The sequence below is a fragment of the Haplochromis burtoni genome, unplaced genomic scaffold (genome assembly GCF_018398535.1).
Source record: "Haplochromis burtoni strain Fernald_Lab_line unplaced genomic scaffold, NCSU_Asbu1 Contig_173, whole genome shotgun sequence".
In the NCBI taxonomy this organism is placed as follows: domain Eukaryota; kingdom Metazoa; phylum Chordata; class Actinopteri; order Cichliformes; family Cichlidae; genus Haplochromis; species Haplochromis burtoni.
The window spans coordinates 121,420-138,928 of NW_024582534.1; the positions used below are offsets into that span (position 1 = coordinate 121,420).

The 17,509-nt window shown below is 46.6% G+C and overlaps 1 protein-coding gene across 4 annotated transcripts in view; it reads left to right on the top strand.

The window, feature by feature from the left end:
* Positions 1-17,509, top strand: part of dennd1b (DENN/MADD domain containing 1B) — a 91,666-nt gene that overhangs the window by 9,947 nt on the left and 64,210 nt on the right. For 3 of the 4 annotated variants that reach the window (XM_005933782.3, XM_005933779.3, XM_005933780.3), the window contains exon 3: positions 9,367-9,410. The exons of the other annotated variant lie outside the window; for it this stretch is intronic. In XM_005933782.3, coding sequence (XP_005933844.1) covers positions 9,367-9,410 — 44 coding nt within the window. The remainder of the gene's footprint in view (positions 1-9,366; positions 9,411-17,509) is intronic. 4 annotated transcript variants of the gene reach the window in all.

Here is a 17,509-nt window from a genome sequence, read left to right on the forward strand (position 1 = left end):
ACACACACACACACACACACACACACACACACACACACACACACACACACACAACCAATTATTCTGACTGAAAGAATAATGATTGGCTGGTCCGTATGCGTGTAATACCAGCGTGGCCTACTTTAGCCCACCGATGAACAGGATCAGCACAGACCCTGTTTTAATGTTGCAGAGAGTTTGAATCTGACCTGGTCTGCAAATTAGACTTCATTAAGGAAAAAAGTTGTGCTGGGAAATACGTGGACTTTTGCGCCTGTCATGTAGAGCACGGCGGTGACGGGGTTTTAAAAGGATTAGGGGTTGAGTCACGTTTCATGACTGCATGAATTGGCCCGCTTCCTGTATCGTGTGCAGCGGGAACGAGGCGAGTAATATGGTTACCAACCGTGTTAAACGATACACCACTTTGTGTGAGGTGTACATGTGAATGTTTTTGATTTAAAAGCAAAAAAGCAGACCGCTCTCTGCTTCTGTTGGTGAAAGACTTCCAGCTTTTTGTAAAAAAAAAAAAAAAAAAAAAAGACAGGAAAACTGGGGAAACGACCACAAATTTGCAAAAGGTGAAATCTCACTGGGCTGATGCCACATAGAGCCACGTAAAGTGATGTAAAAGACAGAAATGTTTCCCCCGGCAATTAAGGAAATCAGCCTACTTACTGACGTGATGTGAGCACTGGTATCCTGACATCCAGGCTGTTGTCCTTTAGCCCTTAATTTAGTGTCTAATGCCAAATAAAACTGTCTGTGCTGTCATCTCAGCTTCTATTCTCACTATTTACATGCCAGCAGCTTTGCCCTCAGGCTACGTCTCTCCACCCAAGGCTGCTCCGATGTTGCCTAACACCCCACAATTACTCTGAAGACGATGGCGTTTACATCCGTGGAGTCGCCCCCGCTGGCCCTTAATTTGGGTTCTGGCCTATTTTTTCAGGACAGAAAATATAGGTCAGTGTGGATGTCTGAGACCATTTATCATTGCAAATCATCATTTAGCCACTGGGCCTTTGTTTTCGTATCGACACAGTGGTTTTACTTTGATATGAAGCCTATTGATGAATGTTGGGCTTTGGTGCGAGTTTGTTCTGGAGGAAGTTTTGCTGACTCATTGTTCTGTTTGCTCAGAGGAAATATTTGAAGAATGATTAAGTGAGTAAGATGATTTTTTTTTTCTTAAATAACAGGATGCTTACACGGTGATGTGTGATTGTAAATGTTTTATTGCAGCAAAAGTAATGCAAGCTGTTATTTACCTTTATTTTTAGAGATGGCGTTCTGCAGGACGTGGTGTGTTCCCCTTACAAGTTGTTGTTCTGCAAAACTTGGTGCGCACTTTTCTGCAGAAGCCAATTACATTTCTGAGAAGTGTGTGTGTGTGTGTGTTTCTGTCAGTACTTTGTCCATCAGTCCTGCAGAGCACCGAGATCCCCGTGAATGTGTTGGAGATTAGGAGCTATCGTATGCTTTTAACAGCTATATTGTCATCCCTGTGGAAAGACTGACTGCCTGACTGACTGAGAGCTGTCTGTCTGCCAGCCTTTACATGTGAACTTCAAATCACAGCTCGGCAGCACCGAGCATGTAGCCGCCAAAGGCAAGGCTTTACACTGTCATCAGTACCACGCGGCTGCCTCTGGGTGCTGTGCCATATGACATTAACAGAGATCGATCCCCTCCGCATCTCAAGGAGCTGCTGTTCTGCACAGCGTTTCCTCTGATGCTGTTGCCGCCACCTCAGAGAAAAGAAAAGGAACTCTCTCCCAAGTATCCGACTGTCTGACAATGACCCCGATCAGCAGCTTTTCCTAAACCGTATACGTTATCGGTCACATGACCCAGCAAATTCTGCTTTGCAACAAACAGTTTCAACAAGATTTGTGGAATAAAAGAGGAAAAAATGACCAAAGTTGCACCTCGGTGTGCTCTTGTTTTTATGCATATTAGCCTAATAATAGAGTTGTTCGTTTACATTGCTTTTATAGATGCTGTTGACTGAGGCAGATGGTTGGACCATATGGAAGGAAATCCGTGACTGTGTGCAGATATGTTGGGTTTTTCCAACCAATCAGCCGGCAGCCAGGCGGCGAGATCCTCACCTTAAGCTTGTGCTGCTGTAATCAAAACTCTGTCGTCTGCTTCAGTATCACAGAGACAAATCTAGGTCATAACTTGGATTCCAGGTTATATCTCAGATTTTAGGGATTTTTATTGCCATCATCGGTTTCATTGTTGTGCACGTCGAGCAGGAGGTTTAGAGAGTCTGTCCTGGGAGACGCCAGTTTGTTTTTTTTCTTCTTAGCTTAGGAGGCTAACACCCGCCTCCTCCCGACAAACACGCTGGTGTTGCGCTGAAGATGCAGTCATGCGGAGCCAGCGTTTGACATAATGTTGGACCAGTATGGAATCTGACTGGGAATATCAACGCTGATACGTGGTGATACACAGAGGCTGTCACAAAGGTTGCATCCATATGCTGTGCCACTCATTCGTGAAGCTGTGAAATTGGGTTGCATCCCAACTAGCCTGGAGACAGTATCGCTTTCACTTCTCTCCCTCGCTCTCTCTCTCTGCACATCCCACTGAAGCATTTTCCTCTCATAGCTGGAAAGACAGAACAACTAATGTGGCATTAATAGGGTCACATCATCTCCATGCAGCGCTTTCTTTCTTCTCCTTCCAGCTGAGACTGTTGTTTATCTTCTTCAGATGTAGCTGTAGAGATGGCTTCGAAATCCCCGAGGCCAACATCTCTCGCATGTGAAGCCTGCCAGTTGGGTTTTTTGGCTGGTAAAGCAGGCTCTACCTTAGAGGGTTTTTTTCTTCTTTTCTCCTTTTGTTTATTCAGATTTGAAGCATTGGAATTAAATATCATCAAGACCTATTTATGGAGCCAATCTAGATCAACGCTGCCACGCAGCGGAGCGATTATATGGTGTTTTGTGTTGCGACGTCAGGTTTTAATTTAATCGTGTACCAACACGGTGTGACCAATCGGTGTTAGAACACCTAAGAACCATATCATAGTTTAAGAAGTTTCTCTTTCCGAACCTCCGCTCGCTAAATCGGCATGAAATGTAAGCCTCGATGGGCAAAAAGGGAAAAACAGTTTAAAGCGCCTGCGAGTGTTTTTCTTTCTGCTGGCCTTTGAAAGATGCCAGTTAATCTGCTTACGCCTTTAATTGCGCGCGGAGGGGTTGGGCCTCCTCCCGGCCAGAAAAAGACTACTGATCCAGAAGTAAAACGATGACCACCGCAGTTATTCCTTTCTTTAGGTTGCATACCCCCTTCCCATCCCCGGTTTTCTTTAGCCACCCTTCGTCTCCTCCTACCGTACCCTCCCTCAGAGGGAAGAAAGCTCCCCGTTCTGACAATAGACATTTTTTGCCATATGTTGGCTTGACATCTTCATCAGGTTCACAGCAGGTTACCTTAGTTAACTTTCACTCCACTGCCTGATGGGATTTTCTCCCCGTTTCTCCACTCGGCCCAGGCTCAAAGTCTAGACGCCTCGGAGGCAGGGTCCCTCTAGCCCCGTGTCCACAATGGCCATATTGTGGACGCCGGGTAGCGGCGGCTTCCTCCAGTTACAGCGAACGGGCCGGCGCTAAAACAATGCTTTTGTCCAGGGGCATACGAGGGGGGCCTAATCCACTGCACACTGTGAAATAAATCTCTCAGAGATGAGAGTGAGTGAGAGAAACTGAAATGAATGAAATCATTGCCAAGGAGGTTAGAGTGCAGCAGTTTAACCCCTGGCCAAGAAAGGGAGGCAAAGGGAGTGGGAGAAAGGAGGAACAAGGAGAGGCAGGCACTGCATCCCTTCATCTCTGGAGCTCGGATGGAGGAGAGGGGCTGCCGGTGGCTTTCGCAGATTCTCTTCTCACCAGAGGAGCTGCTGTTCACCATATGGGATTTGGCCTCTCTTAACAAACAGGCCCCCTATTCACTCGCAACACACAGTCGTTCGTGGAATAAGGTGAAAAAAGTGCATTTCTTATGCCTTTAGAACAGTGGATGGCCACGAGGGCTGCGAGTCTGTGTTTGATTCACATAGTATAGAGAATTATAAAATAGGGGCTTTCATCTAAATGTGTATTCACACTGGATTTAGGGGTTTTTGCTGAAAACGGTTTTAAAGCCGCGCATTCAGGTTGCTGTTGTTGAGGCGATCCTATAGAACAACGCGCACACGCCTCTGCAGCGCAGTCGTAAACCGCGATCGTCGTCGGGGTTCTTCGAATAGTTTGAAAAGACTCGTTTTTATTTAGCATCGTGCGAGTTGGATTTTCCTGTTTTTAGTTTGGTGACAAAATGACTTGAAGTCGAGCGAGTTGCCACGCTGCACTGGGCAGCGAGAGGTTTCTGACACGCTGCTGTAACGAGCCAACTTTTTCTTCCAACCAGCAGCGTTAGGGATGACATCCTCTGCCAACAGCTTCTTTTTAGCCTACTTGAAAATCCCAAGAAGCAGTAGATTTATGCCAAGTCGAACATGCCAGCGTTTTTCTTTTTTTTGCTTACTTGAATGTGCCAGAAGTATCGGATAGAAATTTATACAAAGACTTAAAGATATCGGAGGAAAGTAGCGTTACCACGTCGTGTTTATTGGTTTGTCTCCTACGTTCTTCCACCAGTGACCAAAACCAGTCAGTCGAACTGTGCTGATCTCATATCTTTACCAAAACTGAAAAAACTTGGGTCTAGATTCAGATTTTTACTCTCAAATCAAATCGGCGGTGAAACGGGAAGAAACGAGTTTATGTATCGGACGCGTCGCTCGTTCCTGAGGTTGTCCAAACGAATAACTCATTAGATGGACGGCTGCAGAAATGTGTTTTGTCTTTATTGGCATGTTGTTAGTGTCTGACATACACCAGGTAAAATACGTGTTGAACACTTCACCATTTTTCCAAGTAAATCGATTTCTAAAGGCGCCGTTGACATAAAATTCTCATCAGATGTCGATAACAAACCGTCCAATCCAGACGTGCAAATGTCTAAATGTCATAGATGTCCATAAGTTAAGGTTTGTGCAATGATGAGAAATTACAAAGAGAAAACAGTGTTGAACATGCTTTAATGCTCCTCCTATGCTCCGAGACGCCACCTGGAAAACTGCTGAGGTGTTCAGTACTTGTTTTTCCTGCTGTATCTTGCAAAATCCAAGGATGAAACCCGACAACTCGTCATGTTGACCATATTCATGTTGCATTCAGAAGCTGTAAAAACTGTATAAACATTATGGAATCTGCACCGAAATAAATCCTCACAGATGTAATCAGATTCTTGTTCTTTTTTAACAATCCAAACGATTTGTCAGTTACAATCCAACAAATTTCATGGTGAACTTCCTAAAAAGGACGCGAGGGCACCAAACCTGATACGTCGACTGCCTTTGCGAGCTTTCACGGGTCCGGTTTAGATTTCGTGCCCTGCAGAAATTCTCGGCCTCCTCGTTGTTGCTTGCGGGTCTATTTTTGTTTAACCACATCGTTCTGCTGGTGAACACTAGCAGCAATATGGCAACTGTGAAATCCTGCCCTTAGCAGCAAAGTTGGTGGGTTAGGACTAAACTTCATCAGCTGTTGGGTGAGGGATCGAGGTGACTGCCAGTGGGGTGAAAAGCTTCGCTCACTGACTTATGTCGAGGTGGGAAATTTCAATATGGTTACCAGAGCCTGGCGTGTTCACTAGTGACCAACCGTCAGCTGCAAAGCGAAGGGTGACGAGCAAATTGCTTCATCTGCGGACGGCCTTTAGGCCACGCACCCACCTCTTCCCTCCTCCACTCTCCTCCACCGCCCTGCACGCCGCCCCCAGCACCCTTTCCCCATTAATCCATTTTTCCACTGACTTTCAAAGGCAGATGTCTCAGAAATTGCCAAAACACTGATTTTTGATCAACCAGCACCGCCCTCATCTCACCAGTATCTGTGTCACGGCTCAGGGGCTGCCGGCTTGTTGCCCCCATTGTGACTGTTGGAGTTCAGCCATGCTCAAAGCCCTCAGGGATCAATGGACAAGCTAGTGTACTGTAAATATTCACTCCTGAGCTCGCTGTCTATCTGTAAACACGCATCTACTCACACGGTACACATTTGCACACAGGGCACGCACACGCTTTGCAAACAGACCAGTGGTCAGCCCTCACTCATCGCCACGTTTGCCCACATCAATTTTCTCAGGTGCGAATGGAGGAATCTAACCCTCGATAGGTGATTTCAATTCAATTCTCACCCACTGAATCTGTTTACACCCCACCAGGGTGAAATATGCTCTAGGTTGTTTTCACCTCGTCACTCTAGCTAAAATGTCCTGTTTTAATCTGGGCTGCAACAGCTCTGTATAGAATCTGTCAGCTGTAGTTTGATTGACATGGGAGAGGTGTATGTCTATCAGATCAGTCTGTTATGCACGTGGGCCCAAAGACCCGTGCGTGATGGATGTCTAAGCAAACAGCAGGAAGCAGTAGCTTGGTTTTACGGACGTTTCAGAGGTATCCTCGACCACGGCGCTGAAGTTTTTCCAGTTACAAATGCACGAGTGTCCCATCATTTGGGATACGGGAGAGTGGGGGTCGTCTACCAGTCAGAAGTTCGTAGCCCTTTACGCGCCTGCCTGCTAAAGTATGCTGGGGCAAGATACTGAGAGATCCATCCATCAGGGTGTGAGTGTGTCTATTTGGATGTTGGACAAAAACGCTGTGTGTGTGTGATGAATAAGACTTGTAGTAGAAACTGATTTGACTGGTCAAATTGACTAGAAAGGTGCCCTATAAGCACCTTTACCTTTAATTATTCTATGTGCACATGCATATACACACACACTGTATCTCCAGCTTGCTGCTAGCCTTGTCTGCTGGACACAGGAAGTGGTTTATGTCCTTGTTAGCAACAGAAAACATGTAAGTATGACGTCCACATCATACTGGAGCCAGAGTATAAACCCACAGAGGAGAGTGCACGTGCAAATCACGTCATAAACAATACGACAGGTTGTTTGAACTAGTAACATTCTGCACGTCGTTCTCAGAGGAAAATGAATTGGAGCAGTCTTTGCAGAGTTCAGGTGTTTTTCAGAATGAGACGTATCACGGAGCTCTCACTGTGTGTGCACGTGTGCAGGAGGGGAGGGAGGATAAACCAGTGCAGGATCTGTCATAGTGACATTTGTGTCCCCTGGAGGAGCAGCGGGGGTCCTCTTCACCTCTGTAACCTTCAACTTTCAGCCTTAACCCCCTTCGGGCCCCCTCTTGCGTCCACCACACGCCCTGGACGTTCTGAAGGGGAGGGGTATGTGATTGCAAGACGGTGAGAAAAATAAAGAAGGGGGTGCAGAACTGGGGAGGGTGGGATGAGGGGGGAGAAATGAGGTGAGTGTGGAAGGAGCAGCAATGGAGCTGAAATCGCTGGGATGGAGAAAACGAATGGAGGCGATAGAAGAAACACCTGGAGCAAAGACGAGAAGGACGTGAATGATAAAGGAGGGTGTTTGGTAATGTTCAGAAGTTCTTCCTGCTGCACCAGAAAAGTCTTCTTTGCGTGTAGTCGCTCTCTCTCTGCTCGAGGCATGACTCCAAACTCAAAATGAACATGTCAGGTAGGCACGCAGGGACTTTTCCTGGATCGAAGGGGCCGATTTAAAGGTTATTGGGGCCGTTTTCATACACGGTGAATAGGTTGGAATATCTCCTCATCAATACTTGAGGTGGTGTACAGAACAAGCCGTCTGGTTCCTCTGTCCTGCATCGTTCACCAGCAGCAGTTCCCATCCTCTCACCCAGTAAATAAGCATAAAATAGGCCGAACTGTCGGGGCGATGGGGGGTCGTAGAGCTTGGAGCTCTTTTTTTCCTGTCAGTCTTTTCAGGATGGGGCCCATGAAATGATCCAACAGGATTATGTAAGCCATCATTGATTGTGCTGCGTCCCGTCATCCGTGGGTCCTTTGTGTCCCCCTGTCTCTCGCGGACAGCCCGGTGCGTTAGCCACAAAGCTACTCGTGGTGTTGCATATCGTCTTCATCCGAGCAGCCGTCTTCTCTTCTCTGCGTTATTTTTAGGCTCGAGGTCCATCGAGTACATTCAGCTTTCTGTTAGAGGGCTCAGTCGTCCTCGCGTTTCAGACCGGGTGAACTCTGGAGAGGTTTGCTGCTTTCACATGAACTTTTTCATCGTTCTGCTTTGTTTACATAGAGGCGGGGGGTGTTTATGAGCCCGTGGGCCTTTTTCTGCGGCCGTGACAGTGAACTTGGCATGTGTGAGCTTGTCTGTGCAAACCCTCGCTGTTCTTGCCAGGGTCACGGGGTGACCTTGGAGCTGTGGAAGCCATGTTTACCACAGACCCCTGTGTTCTGGCTGTGGCTGGGTGATCGCTTCATTTCAAACACGAAGCATTAAGCCTGAGAGAAACTAGCGTGTGTAGTTTGGACGCTCGTGGGTCGCGCTGAGGCAACCGTCGGCCGAGGCGCCGATTACGCGGTTCTTTATCACGTGTGCCAAACACGCCCTTATTCACTATCCAGATATTCTGGAAATAGTTTCTGTGCTCTGTCTTTGCTAAATACATACGACTGCTGGATGATCGCAGTTCTGTTGGCTGGTCTGTCGTGTCTGTTACCAACTTACCAGGTTGTATCTGGTGCAGCGAGGATACGATATGTTGAGGCTTTCCTCCTAAAACACCAGATGTTGAATTTTGTCTGATCAGAAGCCAGAAGTGCACCACAGAGTGTTTCATAGAAGCGCTCTCTACGCCGAACACGCCTTACTTCCTGTATTCTTATCACTGGCTGATAAAACGGGTATCGCACATATTTCATTTCCTTTATTCAAAACTAGTTAATCACCTTGGCTAATCTGTCAGCATCAGTGTTGTTTAAGTTGTTTACTACAAATGGATATCGCAGTGTGCTGGGTTTCATGTAGCGCTGCTGCAGAATAATAATAACAATAATAATAAACCTTTTAGTGTAAGAATTACATCTCCTCAGCAACACCAGGCTTGAATCAATGTAGCAATAATTAAGCAAATAAACTGGGGTGCGTGTTACTGCGGCTTAAACGTGCATGATTTGGTGCGTAATATAAACTCATATCTACAACCAGAGTATAGATTTGCATATTTACAGCGCATGCAGCCGAGACACTCTGTGTCTTGTCTTTCACTGTGCGCTGCTCACTCTGTGCATGCGCGAGTGTGTGTGTGTGTGTGTGTGTGTGCGCGAGTATGCATGTGTGCGTGCGTGCACAGACTCACAGCAGCCACCCTTGCCCCCACCCCTCTCATTAATATGTATGTGTTCTGAGGCAGCTAGCAAAGACGGTGTGTTTCTCACCCGCTGATTAATGCTGTCTGTCAATTACCTCTAGATCCAACCGTGCTGTGGAGCTTCCCCCAGGACCACACAGACCAGGTTGGAACACATTCTGCTTTTTCATTCCTCTGTCTGTCTCTCCCCCCAAATCTTCCCCTGGTTCAATGTTACAGACAACCTCTACCACCTCCTCTTCTCGCATCTCCCTTCCTTCCTTTTCCTAATGCCCTCACTCACCCTGCCATCCTGTGGTAACCTTCCCCAAAACCTACCACCACCACCACTCCTTCTCTCTCTCCCCTCCTACTCTCCGTCTCACTGTACGTCTGTTGTTGGTAATGAAAAGCAGTGAGCAGGTCTTCAATAACTGACGAATCAGTAATTATCATGCAACCGTGACAGGAATGCGCACCTCTGTTTTCCTCTCGGTGTCTCATTGTCCTCCTGTTTGCCTTTTGTTTCCATTTATTGTTCATTCGAAATCAGAATTAAAAATAAAACATCTGTTTTGTGCTCTTTGGCTCAGCGTTCTGATGAAAATCACTCGGAGGGTTGGTGTCTGTGACCAGTTTGTGACTTAAATTCCAAATCATACTCCGACTTTATTTATTTTTCTTCACTTTAATGGAGTTTCTCACCAAAGCAGAGAACGTGGGGAAACCATTTGTGCGATGAAGTTAAGCAGTCAGGTGATCACAGGTTCGAACGGGCTGCAAACTTTAACCGTTTGAAGTCTGAGTCTGCCCAAACGTGCAGCCGCTCAATCCTGGGTTCGCTCTAAGGATGCACCAGTGCTATATGGCAGACATTAACCACAGGTTCACATTAAATACACGTTGTTTTTGGTTAAAATCCAGTGCCGCGCTCTCTCCTGGGATGCCTTCGGTCCCCGAGCCTCATCACTCCCTCATTGGTTCAAATAAGAACCAATGAGGGAGTGAATGTGACCTGAAAACCTTCCTAATGCTAGTCACAGCTTTTCTCAGCTTCTCACGGGGAAATTGTGAACTCTGGATTAAATATCGTTTCATTTAAAAGTCTCTTTACCCTCAGAAAAACACAGCAGCCCAGCGGGGTGTCGTGTTTGCTCGATTGTCGATTCGCCTTTACAGTTTAAACCCAACTTGATCAAAACAGTAACGCAGCCTTTAACAACGTGCGTGTGCCCATCATCGGCGAGCGGAGGCTGAGAGAGAGAAGACAGGACGGGCTGTACATTGTGTTCGGTGCTAAAAGCAACCACAGAGCAGATCCTGGAGCCGGATGGCTGGACGGATGACTTTGGGCAGCCTGTCAGCTGAGAGGAGGGAATAAACAGACGTGTAGCTGATAGACTCCAATATGTGGCGAAGGTTACGATAGACTTCAACACAGCAGCATAGCTAGTGAGTTTAAACAGCTCTCCTGCCTCTCTGATCCACTTTGAGAAATAAACTGAGTTGTAGAAAGATGCTTCAGGCGATGTCTGCCTGCCCCACAAGAACCAGAGCGTGCTATCAGAGTAAGAGGTAAAGGCAGTGAGGGAATGGGAGAGCGAGCAAGAAATTACACACTTGCAGAGGGAAGAACAGGAAATGGAAGCGAAGGGGGGGAACTGAAATGAAGACGTAAACATAGGGCCAACACGGTTTTTGTGTTGACGCGGGCCTCGTGCATCCTCTCCAGCGTGGCTGTCCTTTTTAGCCCCCCGCAACCTCGCTTTTCTTTCATTCTGTTGTCGACCAGATCGTTTGTGTGGATAAGATGGCCCTTAAGATGGCCAGTTAGCCTGCTGTGTACAGAGGGATTGGCCCTTTCCCCCGTATACATAAAGGCTGTATTCACGGGCCTCATTACCAGGATTAAGGCTCCTTTCCTCCTTTGTGGCTCTGAAGGCTGGAGTCCTCTGTAGCCACAGTCTCGCTCTCTTTCTGTGGCCCGAGCTGGCCGGCATATGGCGGCAGCAGCCAGCGATCTCTGCAGAGGGGCTCGCAGCTCAGAGCGAGGCCTCCTTTTGTTTAGGCCGTTATTGTTGCTCAGCGTAATGACATTTGTAGGCCGTAGGATCAGGGTGGAGGGGTTAGTCTACCCCAGGGGAGAAGGGGTAGAGAGAGGAAGAGGGAGAGAGAGTGGGATGGAAGGAGGGGGAGAGGCAAAGACATGCAGACAGACAGGAGTGTGGATTATGGAAATATGAATTGATTTTTTTCTCCTGTTCAGTGGTAGAATAGAAAGCTCAAAGGAGAACAGACTGCAGGCTGGCTGGCATGCCGGGGTGGTGCTAGGGAAATGTGAAGCGAGAGGTGCTCGCTCCTTCTCTCCCCCCAACACGATTTCTCTATCAACCCCTGAGACTTGTGCCCTGGTCATCCACAGATGCCATTTGGACAGAGAGAAGCAGAGATGGAAGAGAGGGAGGAAGGGAGGGAGGGGAGAGGGAGGAGGGGAGGGAGGGGAGAGAGAGGAGGGGAGAGGGAGGAAGGGAGGGAGGGGAGAGAGAGGAAGGGAGGGAGGGGAGAGAGAGGAAGGAAGGGAGGGGAGAGAGAGGTGGCTAAAGCATATATTTGAATCATAAGAAGGACTTTTTTTTGCAAATGAAGCAGACAGATGGAAATCTGTCCGTTTCCTCTCAGATCTCATCCCAAAGTAGTGGAAAACACACACACACACACACACACACACACACACACACACACACACACACACACACACACACACACACACACACCACAGTGTGGTATAGAAGGCCCACTTCTGTGTAAAGAACAGAGGATGATATGATAAACACTCAGCAAGTTCCACCAACAGAGGCCCAACTTGCAGAAACTGTCTGCAGCTCCACCATATTTCAAAATGTGAAGTTAGTCACTCGGACACTCCCTTCTGCAAATTGCTCTGCTTGCGAGTGTAAAACTCAGTTTTCCATCTCAAACGCTGCAGTTTTATTTCCTTGTTTTTACTTTCACTCTGTTTAAAGGGCTCGACTACGTGACTATTTGTTAAACTGGTTAACTAATTAAGCTTTGCATAAAATGAAACGCATGAATCATCTCGGGGAACGAGAAGGTTAAGACTTAAATTTATGTAAGTCTGGAAAAACGATGAGACAAGGATCCCAGAGCAGAGTCGATGCATCTCCACCAGTCCACTTACCTGGACAGCGATTGGTTGGAAAAATCAGATTTATTTTTAGTAACTTCGAAACAAATCCAAATTGACCCAGCATCCCCCCAGTGGGACTGTTTCTGTTATCCATACCATTTGATATCAAGAGAATTGTTTTCCTTTTTCACTAATAATAGATATTTGCACGTATGCTTAAAGGTTTGTGTTGGGCTGTTTCATACCTGCTGAAGATGATTGTGCCAACTGAAACTAGTTGTTGTTATTCTCAGGAAATCCACGGCTGAGTCGATTTCCTGAGTGGTCTTATCTTATGTTTGTAATGATGTTCTTTTCTGTCTTGTTGCGACTGTCACATCATCTCCATCTCTGCACACAGATCTGTCCGTCCTCTCCTTACGCTCCCCTCTGGTTCATCAGCCTTCACGTTTCCTCAATCCTTCTCTCATATTTCCCCTCATGAGCCACTGTTGCATGAAATTGCAAATTATACACACGCAGTATCTTTTTTTTTCATCCACTCTGGGTTCAGCATAATATCAAGAGAGAAATAAAGGAAATATTGAATTATGAATAGTTTTTACTGCAAGGCCTTCTTTTAACTATTAAGGTTGATGTTAACTCTCCGTGGCTATTCCACACATTTTACTGTAATAAGGAAGCTTTGATCTTCCTGCTACAAACTGCATCGAGTTGACTGTAAAACATGCTGTTTTTCATTTATGCCAAGGCTGCGGTTCAAATTCGATTTTAAGGAAATATCTGTGCTTTGATACATCGCTATGTAGAAATCACGTTTTTATTAAATGCATTCTGGGACTTATTCTGTGGAGAAATTATAGTAATGCACTTTTCCTCTTCACTGTGTGCGTTTCTTTTGCTGCCATGCAGTTTTAAGTTAAAATGCGCTTTGTTTCCTCGGTACAGACCTGCTTTGTGTGGATTCACAGCTCAGGTTTGCAAAATTTCATCCGATCGAAGGATGGATGTCCAAGGTTGACGTTTGGTCATGATACGCCTCTACGTTTGGCATGAACCAAACACGGCAGGTTACGGTTTGGCGATATATAAAATTTTTCCAACCAACAATCGTCAGTCCGACAACCTATGGAAGCCTGTTTCTGCCAAAAAAAAAAAAAAGTATAACTCGAAATTTCGAGAAAATAACTCAGAATTTTGAGTTATGGATTTGTTTTTTACTTTTTAGTGGCGGAAACAGGCTTCCATAAATAACCGATGATAGGCGACCTTTTAATGGGCGGAGCAACGTAACCCTGCACGGGCTGATTTGCGCATTTAGAATTTCTAAGCTTTGTTTGGAGGGAATATTTTACCTTCTCTTCTTCTTTGTTTCAGGATTAATGTCGACGAGAGAGATGAGATTTATAATGCAGCTACTTTTTGGATTTTTTTCTTTCTTTTTTTTAAAATGTGCCAAATCACACAAAAGGCTGAACTTTACACCAGAGATTTTTTTTAACGTGTGCTGGAAGAGACCACTTTTTTAGTCGTGTATTTGTTGTTTCCCTCCTCTCCATTCTGTTTTTTGAATTTAAATAAAATGTTTTGGGTTTTTTCTGAACACCGGCTGCCGTTCTTTCTTTCTGTTATGAGTTTCAGTAAATGAATCGCTGCTTTTGCTTGTAGCTGGAGATGTTAAAACAGCGCTGTTATTTTTTCCGTTGACTGCTTCTCTTAGCTTCAACCAACCTTAATAGCAAACTTACTTACAAACGATGGGTGAAGGGCGCGGCCTATCGCCGATTGTCGCAATATTCGTCCAATCTCCCACCCTTACGGCATACCAGCACCTCGCACCAATCGTCGAGCACGGTGGTGTGAGGAGAGGAGGTGATCTGGGCTTGTTGGAGTCGTTGAGTTGACCATGAACCTCTTTGTATTAAAGACAGTTAAAGTATGGCCTAAAATTAGGTCATAAAACAGGAAATAACGGCGAGCACAGCAGCAGATCTACGACCGAACGGCTGAAACAGGGAAGAAAGATGAAAGTGCTGCGAGGACGCACTCAAACTGAAATGAGGGCAAATGCCCACAAACCTCAGTCAGCTAAAGATTATTCACAAACATGTCTGCCTGATAGTCGATACAGAAAGTGTACAGTACTACACACTGCTTCTGCATTTGCAATGATTTAATTTAATATTAATGAGAGTGTAAACTGTAATGTTGTTGTTCATCCCAGTGTAAAGATGACTGGGTTATTTTCACCCTGACATGGAAAGCCTTATAGAGCTATTGTCTTTGTGGTTCTTTAATTGTGACCACCGTTGTCACTGAGATGTCATGACTTCAGGCTAAACTTGACGTGTTTCCCCGTCACACAGTCCCGTATATCTGTCTCTGCTGGAAAGCTCGCCGAGTCATCAGCCAGACAGGAAGAAGGGGAGGGACAGACAGAGGAAGAAAAAGAGCGAAGAGAGGCAGCGGTCTCTCGAGGCTTCATCCTCGGCAGCTTTCAGCGTTGCTCTGACACCGTGCTCCATCAGGACCGGCTGCCTGACAAGCCGTGATTGGTGGCCACAGTTCTGTGGACTTGGCCCTGGGTGGGGGAGGCAGGGAAAGGGAGGTCGATTGGATTGGTGAGACAGCAGCGGTCTGAGGGATGGAGGTAAAGCGTAGGAACCGGTGGACATGATTGGTGACTTCAGCCCTGAGGGAACTGAGGGTTGACCCCAACGAGAAGAGGATAAAGTGGGCGAGAGCGGTGGTGAAGGAGTCCTTGTGGGTGTGCGAAGGTTGGGTGGCAGGGCCCAGACATGCTTCAAGACGATGATGCGTTGCTGTCAGTTGATGCCCAGTGGAGCAAAATAGAAAAGCAGTAGGAGAACAGATGGATATGATAACAGGAAAGTTTGCATTAGATCAGTGTAAAAGGAGAAGACGGCGACGGAGGGTGGAGGCACTGTTGTAGATCACATGGTCAGCTCTGAAACCTGTGAGACACTGTTGTGAAAGTCTGTAAAAACATGGGAATTATTACCTTCTTTGGGTTTACACGTATGGAGAGATGTAAGTGTGTGTGTGTGTGTGTGTGTGTGTGATGCTCAGCGTGTCACAGGGCCTTGTCTTTCCCCTTCACTGCACCCTGACAGCAGTGTCAAACAAGGCCTCATATGATCTGTGTATGTCTTTGAGAATATGTGTGTGTGTGCGACTGGGTTGATACTGTTTTTATTCTTCCTTCTAACCCTTTTCACCTCACATCCCTCGGGTGTTCCAGGGTCTTGCCTAATGGACAGTCTCGCCCCACTAAGCTGGCCTTTGGCTCAGGCACTGAGCTGGACGCCTAACTAGGGGCCCTTTGTTGCTCATGGGTCTTGATTGCACTGACCTCTGGGCTGCCTTCCTGGGAGAAGAAGAGTAGTAGAGAGGGAAAAGGAGAGCAGGGGAAGTGTTTTCACGCCCCGTTGCTCACATCTCTCCGATATCGGCGAATGACTGGCGAAAAGAAATGGGTAGGAAAGAACTGTTGGCTGTTTCCCAACCTGCAAGTGAAGAGTAGTGGATTCAGCTACATACACAGATGTATGCAGTTAATCTGTACATTATTCTTCCTAAAGTGAATTCAGATAAACTAGTAGGTTTATTATATTCCTCCATTTTATACGTGCAAGCCGGGAAGCTGTGCTGGAGGCAGCTGTTGCACACGTGGCCACGGCGAGGGAACAGAAATTTAGAAACGGGGAACTGGGAGAGTTTTAGCGACGTGACAAAACATCCTTCCACCTCCTGCTGCACGGGTCATCGGAGGTCTTTGTTCAGGGTAACGTGCTGCTATCTCCAAACAGGTTCTGCACATGAATCTCCGTCGTCGCATTTTGTGTTGAGCCGCCGTGTCTGGACGAGCTTTGGTTGTTTTTGAAGAGACGCCAAAAAGCCGATTTTTTTGCCTGCTGTCAACACAACGTTGGATAAAAAGTTTACGGCTTTTCTTTTAGGACTTCTAGAAAAAGACGCCATTAAATGTGTTTGAACACTGAAAGGATGCTCCTCAGAGTCCCAGCAGAGTCGCAGCCAGACAGTCTGGACAGTCAAAAGAACGAGACCCATGCGAACCAGCTCATATACATATACACAGCTATAATAATCACAGTGATAATTTCCAGACAGTAATTGGTTGTGCTGCCATTAAACTTGAAGCCCTCCACTTTTCAACAGCGTCCTTTCACCTCCCGACTAAATTTAAGCAGAAACGAGTCGTTTTTTTCTCTTTTAGCCCAGAAATGAACATCCATGGATGTCTGGTGCTTGCTATCGTCTGATGATAAATTTATCTGCAGTCGTAAACCTGTGACCTCCTCTTGAAACAGGAAGTCTTGGCCTGGCTACCCAGAAGTCCCCAAATACCGGCCGTAATCTCCAGAGTCTGCCGACTGCAGCCGATGAGTTCCCAGCTTGAACGTATGCAAACTGGCTTCAAAGAGACCCTCAGATTCTCATCTGCTCCAAAAAATCCTGCCAAACTCTTTGTGTGTTATGGCCGAACTCACAGATGAGGAAACGAATGCTTTACACTTGCAAACAGGTTGCTCCTGTCAACCAGGAAAGCCTCTTTTTAATGGTTGTAGACGACAGGCTCACCCGAACTGCATACCGCTGTTGCCAGGAGAGCTATCACACGCACAGCAATGTGGCTTAATTGGGCATGCTTTTTTTCTTCCCTTAACTACCCCATACAAGGCACAACCAGCAGCCACCAGTCAGAAACAGAAATGGCAAAAATGACAAATGAATAGGGTGTAAAGGGAGAGAAGGATGGAGAGGAGAAGGAGGAAGAGGAGGACGCAGCGATGCCCCGACCCTCTCTGCTAGATTCCCTGTACATCTGTCAATGAGACGTCCACCGCCAAATGTTTAGGAGCCGGTGTTGCACTACTGCTCCCCTGCTGAGCTTCAGTGTATACATTCTGTTTGTGTGTTAGTCCGTGCGTGTGTGTGCGCGTGTGTGTCGAGAGTGTGTGACGCCATGTGTTAGAGGCAGGCCCACATCAGGGTTCATACAGTCGAGCTAAGCCCGGTGGGAGTTGAAAGCTTAAAGAAGGAAATCCCCCCCCGGCTGCTCAGTGCACGCACAC